The 13,224-nt window shown below is 36.6% G+C and overlaps 1 protein-coding gene across 1 annotated transcript in view; it reads left to right on the top strand.

Moving 5' to 3' along the window:
* Positions 1–6,700, top strand: part of LRRC2 (leucine rich repeat containing 2) — a 73,766-nt gene extending 67,066 nt beyond the window's left edge. Inside the window, exons 6-9 of the mRNA XM_009098300.4 lie at positions 916–1,061; positions 3,152–3,307; positions 5,094–5,230; positions 6,651–6,700. Coding sequence (XP_009096548.1) covers positions 916–1,061; positions 3,152–3,307; positions 5,094–5,230; positions 6,651–6,700 — 489 coding nt within the window. The remainder of the gene's footprint in view (positions 1–915; positions 1,062–3,151; positions 3,308–5,093; positions 5,231–6,650) is intronic.
* Positions 6,701–13,224: the final 6,524 nt, after the last annotated feature.

Raw genomic sequence — 13,224 nt, 5'->3', positions numbered from 1 at the left:
TTTTTCTATATTCCAAGGTACCTTCAGGTAAAGACCAATGAAAATTTTGCTACTTTTTTTTCTGTATCACAATATGTGGAGTTTGATTGTGATGGTGACTGATGATTAGAACATCAGAAATACAATTTCTATTCTATAATACTTTTTTGTTAGCATTTATACTCCTTTGACATTCACTTTAGCTAGATGCATGGTTTTATGAACACGGGTAGAGTGCATAATTGATTCATTACACAGAGAACTCTATTCAACACATTCATTTCTGTAACAGGTATATTTTACATTTGTACTTAATCTTCATTGCATTTAGTGTTTATTACATGAAAATAGGATTCTTTTGAAAATTATTTCAATAAAATATTTAGTGTACTTTATTATATATTTAGTTTGCAGTATGGAAGATGTGTTTTTAAAGATCTTTGAAAAATATTGGACCTAATTATCTGTTGGCCAAAATTGATAGTTTCATTTTCTAATGATATGCTAATAATACACTCTCAGTGCACAGTAGAGTTATCGTGAAGGGAGTCTTTGTAATTTTGATAGGGGTTATCAAATCCCTGATTTTGAGAATGTTAACCTATTAGTTATAAAAATTGTCTTTGGTTACCTCAGAACCAACTAATTTTCTGGTTCCAGACCTGTCATCTAAACCTGTAGGGTTTTAAAGAATAAAAATTTCACCTAATCCTCTGATGCTGTTAGAAAGTTGATGAACAATTTGGGAGGGTAGGGATTTCTGAATTACTTTTTTATAAAATGATGACTAAGAGACAAGGCTGGAAAATGGTTGAGTTAAAAAAAAAAGAATTCTTATCTTTCTAAGTGCTTTTAGAAGAATAAAAATGGCCAATGAATGAAATGTCTTCTTGTATTTGCAAAAAGTAACTAAAATAAAGCACTACTTCTTTCTAGCTAAGTAACCTGAAACAGCTCACATTTTTGGATGTGTCGGCAAACAAGTTCCATTCTATTCCAATTTGTGTACTCCGGATGTCTAATTTGCAGTGGTTGGACATTAGCAGCAACAGCCTGAAAGATCTCCCAGAAGACATAGACAGGTAGTTTATGTTTTAATTCAATGACAGGTATAGGAACTCTTAAGTGAATTTAGAAAGTAAAAAGCTTCCAAGGGACACTGTTGAGGGAAAGTCACATTTTGAAATGTATCAGGTATTTTTGCATGCAAATATTTCTGTTATTGATGGACTGGGTCTGAGAACAAAAGCTAGTTTTACTCGCCCATTGATGGCAGTCAGTTAACAAAACACATTTTTTGCTGCTTTCATAATAATTTGTCATTTTATCTACATATTGTTTTTTGGGAGGTTTGCTGGGTATACTCTGCTCCAGTTCCAGCACAGGGAACTCACCATATGGAATTGGCAGCATTAAATCTCTGGAGGTCAGATGGGGAGAAGAAGGTGAACTAAAGCACACTTAAGTTACTCAAAGAGTCTGATAAACTTTGTCAGCAAAGAAGAAAAGTATTGGTAAAAATCAAAAACCACATTTGCAATCCTGCCCTTCTATTCTGAAGTAAATATGTATGCACATATACTCATTCTCCCAGTTTAGACAACTTTGAACCAGTTTTTAAAAAATCATTCTGATCCCTTTAATGGGACTTGCTAGCCTGAGAAAGCACTTTTCTGATCCCTGAGCTTAACTATTCACTCTAGAGTGCTGCGGCAACTCAGTTTGGGAAACTTTACCTAGCCTTAAGTGAAAAAAACAAAACATTAACTAAAGTTTATTAAAAAAAAATTCAAGACTACTTATTTATCTGGGAATAGAAATCCCTGAGGCAGAATAAACTTCACAGAAAACTCCTAACTTTTGCAAGGCCTTTTTTGCTGGGCAAAAAGACTTTTCTGGGACATGGTGTAATCACAGATTATTCTGACAGCAGCACTGGTCTTAACTTGTGTTAGTAATTCACAACAAACAACATAAGCTTGCTGGTTTTTCCCAGGGGATCCGACCAGAGATTTAACTAACTTCAAAGACTTCCTAAGAGGATATTTTTCTTTTAGGGAAGGATACCCTCTCAAATTATAGAACTTTTTTTCCCCTGTAACCTATATTCACTTAGCTTCAAATTATTCCCTTTCTACATTTTATTTTCTCCATTTTTTACTGAGTTGTCAGATTTGATACTAGAATATCATAATCAGACAATAAAAAATAAGATTTTCTTTCTTTGACTTTGGGCTCATGTGCATTCAGAAGACTAAAAAGTGTCAGGCCCCACATCAGTAAACTAATACTCTCATTCAGACTCATGATTTCAATGCCTGTGGTATCAAAGAACCTCTGTGAATTATCATTGCCTGTAATGCCATTACAACAGCCTATGATGAATAAAGATTAGTTGACAGTAAACTGAAGCCTTACTTAATATTTTTACCTGAATTCAAACAAACTGCATGGGCCAGATAAGCATAGCCTGCCAACAGTGTTTTAAGAATTGACCCTTCCAGTCAAATAAGACAAATTTGTTTCATCAATTTGCTTTGCTCTTTGTCTTCTACCTAATACAAGGAATAAAGGCACAGACACAAATTTCTATTGCATTAGGAAAAGCCAGGGGAAATAAAACAAAAGTTCCTCTAAAAAACACTGTCATTAAATTGATTTCCTTGGGACAACTTGCAAGAACCTTTTGATGAGGAGCTGATCTTTCTCTTGCTCCCCACAGTATTAATTACTAGTGAAAAACAATAGATGGAGACGTGCTGCCTACCACAGACATACCTAATTCATAGAAACCAGCATATGGGTAAAAGTGTGACCTGCTGGCCTGTATTTTTCATTAGTTTCAGGATGCACATGGTGGGACTTTATATAATGTTCTGTCCACATTTTCTGTATGAAAACACAGTAAATTTTGTAACCTTTTATCTTGAGCATGCTTCTGATTACTTGTCAGAGGTATGTTATTAACTCTATAGTGCTGACCTAGTACTGGAGATTCCATTAAAGTTGATGAAATTTTGTGAAAGTAATGTTTGAGTGACTTTTTAAGACAAAGATGTTGCATGCAATTGCTTCTATTATATGCAAGATCAAGTTAATATTACTATCTTAGCTAGATGTTCCTGTTTGAAATAAAAATTTTACATCATCTCTATCTTTGACGTCTTTACAGGTTAGATGAATTGCAGACCCTTCTCCTACAGAAAAACAAGTTGACTTATCTTCCACGAGCTCTTGTCAATATGCCAAAGCTGAGTTTGCTAGTTGTCAGTGGTGATGACCTGGTTGAGATACCCACAGCCATCTGTGAGTCAACCACAGGTTTAAAGTAAGTAAAAGTGAGAGAGAATGCAAAATATTTCTTAAGAAGATAAGGTAATATGCACCCAGAAAAAATGCTTTCACCAGCATGTTTCTATAAATTCTGACCCAATTTACATCAGAGCGGTAAAGGAGGCACTAAAAAGATAGAAAATTACAGAGGATCTGCAGTTTCATGATTTTCATCTATCAATTACCCACACTGTGCATTTCTATGTTTAAAGTGTTATTCGTAGGTAGATTGGGTTATAGCAGCTCTAACTCTGGACCTGCAAAACCATGCTTCAGAGTGGGACTAGTAGCCTGGAATCTAGCCACTGATAAGCTCCGTGGTGACAAAAGCATCTTGCTGGGAGAGGGAGACATGGTTAGGAAAATGTTAGGTAAGGTCACATGGGTTTAGTAGTTCTTTGCTGTAAAATACCATCTTACTGCTGCATGCAGGATAAGACTAAAAGACCTAAATTTCAGTCTGCGGTTAGGGATATTGCATTTCTGCAGGCAATGTTCACGTTTTTGATTATGGAACCATTTCAGACTCTATACTGGGTCTGGCTCAGAGTGGCGTTAGCTGTGAATGGAATCATCTTTCCTCTCTTAGAGCTATTCCTTGCACTGCTAGCTTGAAAGGTGCTGATAGCACATCAGTGATTTTAGCAGTTGCTGAACAGCGGTGGCACATCATCAAGGCTATCTCTCCAACTGACCCTAAGAAAGCACAATAGGCTGAGGGTGAGCTAGAGGCTGGGAGGGGGGACAGCCAGGACAGGTGGGGACACCAGCCAGAACAGTTGACTCCAATTGGCCAGTGGGGTGTTTCATACCATATGGTGTCATGCTCAGCATATAATGCTAAAAGAAAAGAGAGGGGTGGTGGATCATGCGTTGTGGAAGTTTTTGCCTTCCAAAGAAACTGGCTACATATACTGAGTTTCTGCTTTCCAGGAAGTGGCTAGACATTACCTGTTGAAAAGTAGAGAGTAATTTTTTTGCTTTGCTTTTCTTCTATGCATAGGTTTTATTTTTCTCATTAAGCTTATTTGCAATTTTTTCATTTGCTATTCTCCCTTGCCTAGTTGAAGAGAGGGGCAGAGAGAGGTATTTGATGGGTACCTGGGCCAAACAAGAATCAGAATTGTAGAAAACCATATGATTTCTTGGAACATTTGTTCTTTTGAAAGTAACAACTTTTAATTTTTTTCCTTCTTGAAGTGAAAAATCAGAAATGTTTAAGTGCAATGCACTTAGTTGCACATGATATAAATTGTTTATGTAACCACTTAGTTTTTCACCTGCAAAGTGTACCTTTACAATATTTTCAATTACAAAGTAATGCATGACCTGTCATGTATTGTAAAAGATGAGAAATGCAATAACCAAAAAATGGAGGCACATACTGCAGCTAAAAGGCTCTGGCAAAATTCCAGATTGCTAGGCATATTGTTAGCATGAAGTTCATATCACTCATTAACAGATGGGGAAATTACAGTGTAGTCAGTCAGAAGCTCTGTAATAAAGAACTATACCTGTTATTACAAAGAATGATTAATGTAGATAGTTGGAAAAAAGATAAACTCGATCATTTTTATATGGAAAGTGGATTATAGAGAAGGTTCCATTTGAAATCTGTATTTCTATAGTAGATGTATCTGAACAATGCCATGGTGCAAAATTGAGCTAATGTTCTTTACATTTCTGCTTCTGGCTCTGGTAGCGATTTCTAAATGGTCATTCATGATGGCCAGTGATGTTCAGCTGCGTGTACATGAATTTGTGTGTTAATCTCTGTCTAGATTTGTAAGTCTCAAGGACAGTCCAGTTGAAACGATTGTGTGTGAAGACACTGAAGAAATTATAGAAAATGAACGTGAACGTGAGCAAGTTGAGAAAGAGTTTATGAAAGCATACATTGAAGATCTAAGGGAAAGGGGTATGTGTAAATTTGCAGTAAGCTTTCTGCTATCTTGAATGTAAATGCAGACATATATTGTGGCCATTCATTGTTAAGAGGACAAGCAACACACCATGAAACTCTAGTTGTCTTTTATGGTAATAAGTAAGACTAATAGTGAAATGCTAAATTTGGTTTGTTTAAAGTTTGGACCCTAATAAGACCTTTGATATTGAACAAATATATACAAAATTAATTGTGTCGGTATATTCCTTAACCTCAATTGATTGATGGTGTAGACAAAGAATATTCTCATTCTCTGGATTTACTTACTTCTCTTGGGATTAGTATTAGTGATTTTGAATTCCTGAAGAAGCACTTCTCCTCCTCAAAAAGGACAGTATATATATGAAAAACTCATTGTATTGGTAGAATATTCTTTGACAATATTATCTGCTTCAAGGTACTACCTATTTAACCATTGTACAATTGCAGTAAAATACCTGTTTTTATCTTTATTACATAGCACCTACAACTTTACATATTTCTTCATGTTGCTGTTCAGTCTTATATTTACCATCATTGAGAAATTCTTGTTCTCTTGAGCATTCTTTAATAAGAATTGTTAGGTAAAAAGGGGAAAGTTTCCTGTGAGACAGAATACCCCATAGGCTCCTTTTAATTCCTTTAATGTTTTGTGTGTAGAAAGGATGTTTTGTGGAATGAATCTTACATTTTCATTCCTTGCATTTAATTTAATTGGTCTATATAGTGGTGCAACAAAACCTGTTAAAAGAGAAATATAAAGAAAGGGTATGACTTCATAATACTTTTCATGTTCTCATGCCAGACTTCTGTTCCTTAACATCTATAAGTTGTGCATATGAATATTCATTCTATTTCTGAATTGAAGTCTTCTACAAAAGTGCTGGATTCTGATAATGGTAACACCAGTGGTTAAAATAGAGAGAACAATCCAATGGAGGAAAAACTTTGGTCATAAATTGGCTTTAGAGGAAGCCATAAAATACGTAGTGATGGAGTTGTATCTACAGTCTTAGGAAATGTGGAGGTCTGACAGGCTGCTGAAACATGCATTTGACCCTATTGAGAATAGGCCAGGTTTACACTCTTCTAGGGCAAAGCAGCTCAGGGATACAGTTTTTTACCTTCCTAGACAGAACTTACTTCCCTACTTTTTATAAAGGGTTTGGATCACTAATAACTTTTGTATTTCCTGCTTCTGAACTTTTGTGCTATAGATAATGCCAATAGCTGCTTTTGAAAAACAGACTGTAGAAGGAATACCTTCTATAAAATATAAACTTGCACAGAGATAATTTGCAGAGTACCTTTGAAACAAGACCAAACCCAGCTGTTTCTAGCTAAGGGCTTCATTTATTTGTGCTGGATTACATAGCCGAAGTCTGAGACTTATTTATTTTTTCTTTTTTTGCAGAGTCTACTCCTTCCTACACTACAAAAGTCATGCTCAGTCTCCAGCTCTGAAGATTAAAAATCCCTAGAACTCTACTGAATATCTGAATAACTCTCATTTTTTCCACCTGAATAGTAAACACATGAAAATGTAGATGACCAGAATGACATCAAAATCATATTGAATTATTTATTTGTTTCTGTGGTCTTTTCAAGTAACTACAGATAAAACAAGGAGCAGTAGAACCTTCATAAGATGCTGTTTCACATTTTAAGTCAACGTGTTTATTTTCAACTTCACAGCAACAGCCACTAATTTGCATGTAGACCTGCTGAAAGTAAATAGTCACTGTAATTAAGCATACACATGCATAGCTGAAGAAGGAAGACATTGTATGTTGTAGCTGAAACAGTGAAACACAAAACATGATCTTAGGAAGAGATTTGATTTTTAAAAAGGGGATAGACTGATTTAGAAAATGAATGTATTTATTGTTTTCTTAAGACCAAATACACCTTTAGGTATTTACAATATTCAAACAAGAACACACCCATAGTTTGCATTTATATTCTATTCTACAAGAAAATTGTTCTTGGAATTTTCAGTTTAGATAAGTTTCAACAGCTTTTCATATAGAAACTGTAACACTTCTCCTTTTATTCAAGCATATTTAAAGTCTAACCTGTTTAAGCTCTAATCTGTTTGCAACTTAAAGTGCCGATGTGATTGAAATTTCTATGGTAAGCAGTCTTATAGTATAGTAGTGTACTAAGTAAGATTTTAAGGCACTAAGCAGTGTCAGCTAATACTATCAGCAAAATGATGATACGGGTCTTATATTAATGGTTTCAGATCACAGGATTTTGTGGACATTTATTGGAATTTTCCAAGTAGAATAAGAATACGTTGGCTGGTAAAACATTATTTTGCTTGCTATTTAATTATCTGTTTATATACAATTATTTAAGTGTATATAGAGTAGAGTTTCAGAACCAGAGTTTTACATGTACTTTTTGTTTAATAAAGCAAACTTTTTAATCTAAAAAACTTGCGTCTTTGAGAATTGAGACTCAAATTAGACTCATATTGTAGAATTTAAATGGTCCCAAACTTATGATGCAGTTAGGTGAGACAATATTTACATCTTTGTTTTTTGTTATGGGTGATCTATTTTCTGTTGTGTGCAGTAGAATGTAACTTAACTAGCCATATTTAAAACACAAAGCAATTAAGGATATGATCCTCAGGCTTCCATATAGAAAAAGAACTTTTAATACTTTCTTTCCAACATTCTAGCATTCAATCTTTTAAAAGAAAATAATTCGAAATAGTGGGTGTGTTATCACCACTTACAGTCTTCTGTAGTTATATTACTATCAAAAGAAAACCCACTCAAAATGGTGTCTAGATGTTAATACAGATTTTAAGCAAGCTCTGATCCAGGGCAAAGTTTAAAAAAATTAGAAAAATTGGCATTGGTCTGAAGCAGAATAATAGAAAACATTTTTTTTATTATTATGAAGAAATTGAAATAGGACAAAATAGCGTCAAGTGGTTTCAGAGAAATTAGGCTCTGTGAAACTATCTTACTAAATTTCTTCTATTAAAATTGTAAATTTACCCCATTAAGCATTGATATTGATGTAATAAACTTCTGTAAGACAGCTGTTCTGATTTTGGTTGAAATTTAATTCTAGAATTCTCTCATAGTCTAATATGATCACTGAAAATTATAGGAATGGAAATTACGAAGGCTATGTTTATAGAATGGAGCTGGAACTACAAAAAACTAGGAGTGCAAACACTTTGTTAACAAAACAAAAGTGCCAGTGCAAATTTTACCACCATCCGTATTGGATATATAAAGAGAAAGTATATGAATAAGAAGTTGTATTAGTCCTTAGCATTGCCGCTAATCTTACTCAAAAATTCTTTGCTGTTCACAGATAAGAGTGCCAAAAATAATTTGGAGACAGAAACAAAAAATTAACATAAATGAAAACCATGCATTTTTAAGTTAATTGAACAGCTTTGTTCACAAGTCCATTTGCTTGTCAATATTTATAAATACAAGATCACTGTCTAGAAGCAGGATTTTATAATGCAGCAGGCAGACATAAGGCAGAGGAATAAAACCTGAATTTACATACCTGAATTAGAAAGAAAAGGTCTATTTTTCTATAAAAGTAACCATGGGATTACTTATAAAACACAAATTCTCAATCACCAGCACTCTTTAAATTCAAGTTAAATGTTCAAAAAAAAAATCTATAGAAATTAAGTAATGAAAAATGCAAATACAGAGGGTCTAAATACTATTCTCCAACTGGACTTCAGACACCTTTCAATCCAGTTTTGATGGGATCACAGATTTCAATTGGAAGGGACATTCAAAGATCATCTATCCCAATCACTCTCTCATAGGCAGGAACATCTTCCATTAGATCAGGTATTTCAAGGCCCTGTCCAAGCTGACCGTGAATATTCCTTGTGATGGGGCACCCAAAACATCCAGTGACTCACCAAGCTTGCCATAAAGAATTTCTTCTGTAGATCCAACCTAAAACTAAATCTACCATATTTCATTTTCTTACTGAAACTTATCCTTTGTCTTGTAGCTTAAAAACCTGTCAAAAATGTCTTTCTCCAATGTTCTCACAAGCCCATTTATATTGAATAGCTGCAATAAGGCTTTTCTCCAGGCTAAACAACCTCAACTCTCTCAGCCTTTCCTCAAATGGGTGGTACTTCAGCTCTTTCCTCAAAGAAGAGGTGTTTCAGTGATTTTTGTAGCCCTCCTCTGGACCTACTCTAACAGGGCTGTATCTTTCTTGTGATGAGAATGATGCAGTACTTCAGGTGGAGTCACAGGAGAGCAGAATAGAGACTCACCTCCCTCAACCTGCTGGCCTTGCTCTTTTGTTGCAGGATAGGGCTGGTTTTCTGGGCTGCAAGAACACATAACTAGCTCATGGTCTATTCTATATTCATTACTACCCCCAAGTCCTCCACAATGATGAAAGCTTTTACTCCTAGCTCTTGAAGAACATTACTTCCCCAGATGTTATCCATAGATAAGAATTTTTTTGTCATTGTTGTTAACAGAAATTTTTAAATACCTTTGTTTTAATGGGAAGATGGCATACGATGGTCTCCATTACACCTAAGACATGCAGTGGGTAATGCCAGCTGCCAGTTGTTGCTGAAATACCTAATTTCAGCATAATCCCATTTGAGTCATACTTCTATGTCCTTTGCACATTTATCATATGATGTTAAATATGACTTTATTAGAGTCCTCCACTATAGTAAAAAAATATGCATATCACAAGGTACTTAATTTTTAATTAGATCTAATTGTATTGCTTTTCTACCTACTCGCAATTTTACTAGCAATTATAATTTAAACTATTACCTTTCATTAGGAAACAACACTACCAAAGAGAATTCTGTTATTGGCATGTTTAATACTTTTTCAGTTTTTGAAAGTGAATAATTTTATGAATGATGGCAATTTTTTGCACAATGACAATTTATGTCATTTACATGCTTCTGATGTTAGATACTTAGATACCTTGAGGAAAATAATGTGCTTTTTCTTTCACACTGCATTTTCTACAGCTGCCAAACACTACACCTCCTAAAACTCAACACTTTGTTCTACTTTACAGGTAGCTGCTATTTCAAAGCAGCAAGACTGGGAGTAATTGAAATATGTCTTCTAGAATACTCATGGGTTCAATGTGCAAAAAGTAAATCAGAAAATCATAATTAATTTTGCTCCTTTTCCTTATTCTGTATTGTGGCCTTGTTTCCAAGGACAGCCAGGAAGACAAACTTATAAGGATAGCAAATAACCTCATATTTAATTAACAAATGTCTAGGAATAACATAGTCTTGCGACAGATATTGGCTTAGTTTACTCTTAACACTTAATACATTCTTTTCTTTTTTCCCTCTTGGCCATTTATGAAACATAAGAACTGATTTACTGTGTTTACTTTCTGCAAAGGAAACACCAAGCAAAATGAAAAATGGAATGGCCTTTTCTTGATGAGGTAGGCTCTAGGTCCTGGTTTGTGGAAGATTTCATAGAATCATAGAATGGCTTGGGCTGGAAAAGACCTTGTAGATCACCTAGTTTCACCTCTCCCTGCCATGGGTAGAGACAATTTCCACTTGACCTGATTACTTAAAGCTCTACCCAGCCTGGCACTGAACATTTTCAGGGATGGGCATCCACAATTTCTCTGTTCCAGTGCCTCATCGCACTCTGAATAAAGAATTTCTTCTAATGTTTAATTTAATTCTAATATAAATTTTAAAATGGTTAGCTGTTTGACTTAAAACCATCGGATTGCATAAAAAATAGATTTCTCCCTTTTTTTAAGTCCTGTTAAGGTAGTGTAAATTTGCCATAAGATCTCACCAAAGTCTTCTGTTCTCCAGGCTGCCCAAACCCAGCTGTCTCAGCCTGTCTTCATAGAGGACAACCCTCTGCTTGTGTTTATGGCTCTCCCAAAAGGTTCACCTTTTTGTTGTGCTGAAGACCCCAGAGCTGGATGCAGCACTCCATGTGGGATTTCACAAGGACAGGGCAGAGGGAGAAAATCACCTCCTCCAAATTGTTGGACATTCTGGTTTTGATGCAGCTCAGGACACAGCTGGTTTTTGTAGGCTGGGAGTTCATGCTATTTACTCATGTCCAACATTTCACAACAATTCCCAAGTCCTCATCAGGATTGCTCTCAACAATTTCTCCATCTGTGCTCATGTCTGGGATGGCCCTGACCCAGGTGCACTGCCTTGCACTTGGCCCTGTCAAATCCCATGAGGCTCTCACAGGCAAGTTTCTCAAGATTGTCCTGGTCCTTCTGGGTGGTGTCTCATTCTTCAGGTGTGTCAACAATTCCAGTCAGCTTTGTTTCATCTGCAAACTTGCTGAGGGAGAGCTTGACCTCACCGTCTGTGTAATCAAGACATATTGAAGAGCACAGAGCCCTGAGGAACATTGACAGTCATCAGCTCCACCTACACATTGACTTCAATTCCCTGGATGTGTCTGTCCAGCAAATCCTTACCTACCAAGCAATCCACCTTTCAAATCCATGTCCGCTTCGAAGACAATTGGTCTTCATTTTGGAGATAAGGATGTTGTGTGGATCAGTGTCAGAGGCCATACAGAAGTCTAGATAGATGACATTGGCCAGTCTTTGCTTGTCAACCAATGCAGTTACTCCATCACAAAAGGCCACCGGTTTGGTCAGGCAAAATTTGCCCTTAATGTTGTGGTTATAGAAAAAAGGGATGTAGTTTCTGGGACTGTTTAATTCCATACCACCCATATTATTGTGGGGCCTTGGTTCAGCTGGAGCCAGAGGCAGAAGGGTTATCACATTTAGCTTGAGGGCTTGAGGGTTTGAGGGAGGGGGTCTGGAGTTTGCAGGGTCAGCCCAGCCCATTCAACCCCTCTCTGCTACTGGTTGTCCCTGTGCTGGCTGCCTCAGATAACTTCCTTGTCTTTTATGTGCCTTAAAATATTTTCTTGGAGGATCTACTGCATGATCTTCCCAGTCATAGAAGTGAGACTAGTGAGACTCCCCAGTCTGCAGCTCTCTGTGTCTTCTTTTTTCCTTTTTAAAAATAGGAGTGATTTTTCTGTTTTTACAAGAATTGGAGATTTCACCTATCACTATGACTCTTCAAATAAGATGGAGAAGCACTTGCCAAGAGCATCACCAATCAGGACCCCAGACGTATGTCATTATTAGGTCCTGTAAACTTGTGATTATTCGGTTTCGTCAAGTGATCTCAAGCCTGCTTTTCATTGACAGTGGGAGAGAACTCACTCCCCCATCTTACCTAGGTGTTTGGGGGCTTAAGAGACATGGGATGTCTGGTGGTGGGAGAAGTTTGAAGCAAAGAGCTTTTTGAGTATTACATCCTTCTTCATATCTGTTGATACTGATTTCCCTTCTCATCTACCAGAGATGGGAGTACCCTCTCCTTGGAATTTGTTTTTTGACCTACGTACATATAGCCCCTTCTGCACTGGAGATCTCTTCATCTTTTGGGAGAATCCCTCCCTAATTCCTTGCTGATAATTTACAGGTTTTTCTTTGCTGTTTTCTGGAAGTGCTGCTGTTTCATTGTTCGTCTCTGACACTTGGAAATATATCACTTTCCCTTGCTGAATATGGCTTAAAGCTCTGCCAAGAAGTCCAGCCAGTTTCCTTCCTAGAACATGCTCATCTCACCCAGTCAGGTGAGCCCCACTGGCTGTCAGCTGTTTCTCAAGGGTGCATCCTCGATTATAGAAGCCAAAACCCCAAGCATGGCACCAGCCATGCAGTCAACCATTCTCTTGGTCCATTCATCCCCTGAAGCCCCTTTTGATACTTTGCAAACTCCTTGTTGCAGCCCAATCTGGCCCTGTGTGGAAAAGTAGGAGTGCATGGGAGTCCTCTGGTTTTGCCAGGTATGGCACCCTCTTTGTGACCTTGGGAATGTGAGCCCCCAGTAGACAGCAAACCTCTCTAGAGAGGTCCAGATGGCAAATGGGTACTTCAGCAACTCTCAGTGAGAAGTCTGCAAT

The sequence above is a fragment of the Serinus canaria genome, chromosome Z, assembly GCF_022539315.1.
Source record: "Serinus canaria isolate serCan28SL12 chromosome Z, serCan2020, whole genome shotgun sequence".
Classification (NCBI taxonomy): Eukaryota; Metazoa; Chordata; class Aves; order Passeriformes; family Fringillidae; genus Serinus; species Serinus canaria.
The sequence above is the reverse complement of the archived record's forward strand: the minus strand, read 5'-3'. Positions and strand labels throughout refer to the sequence as shown.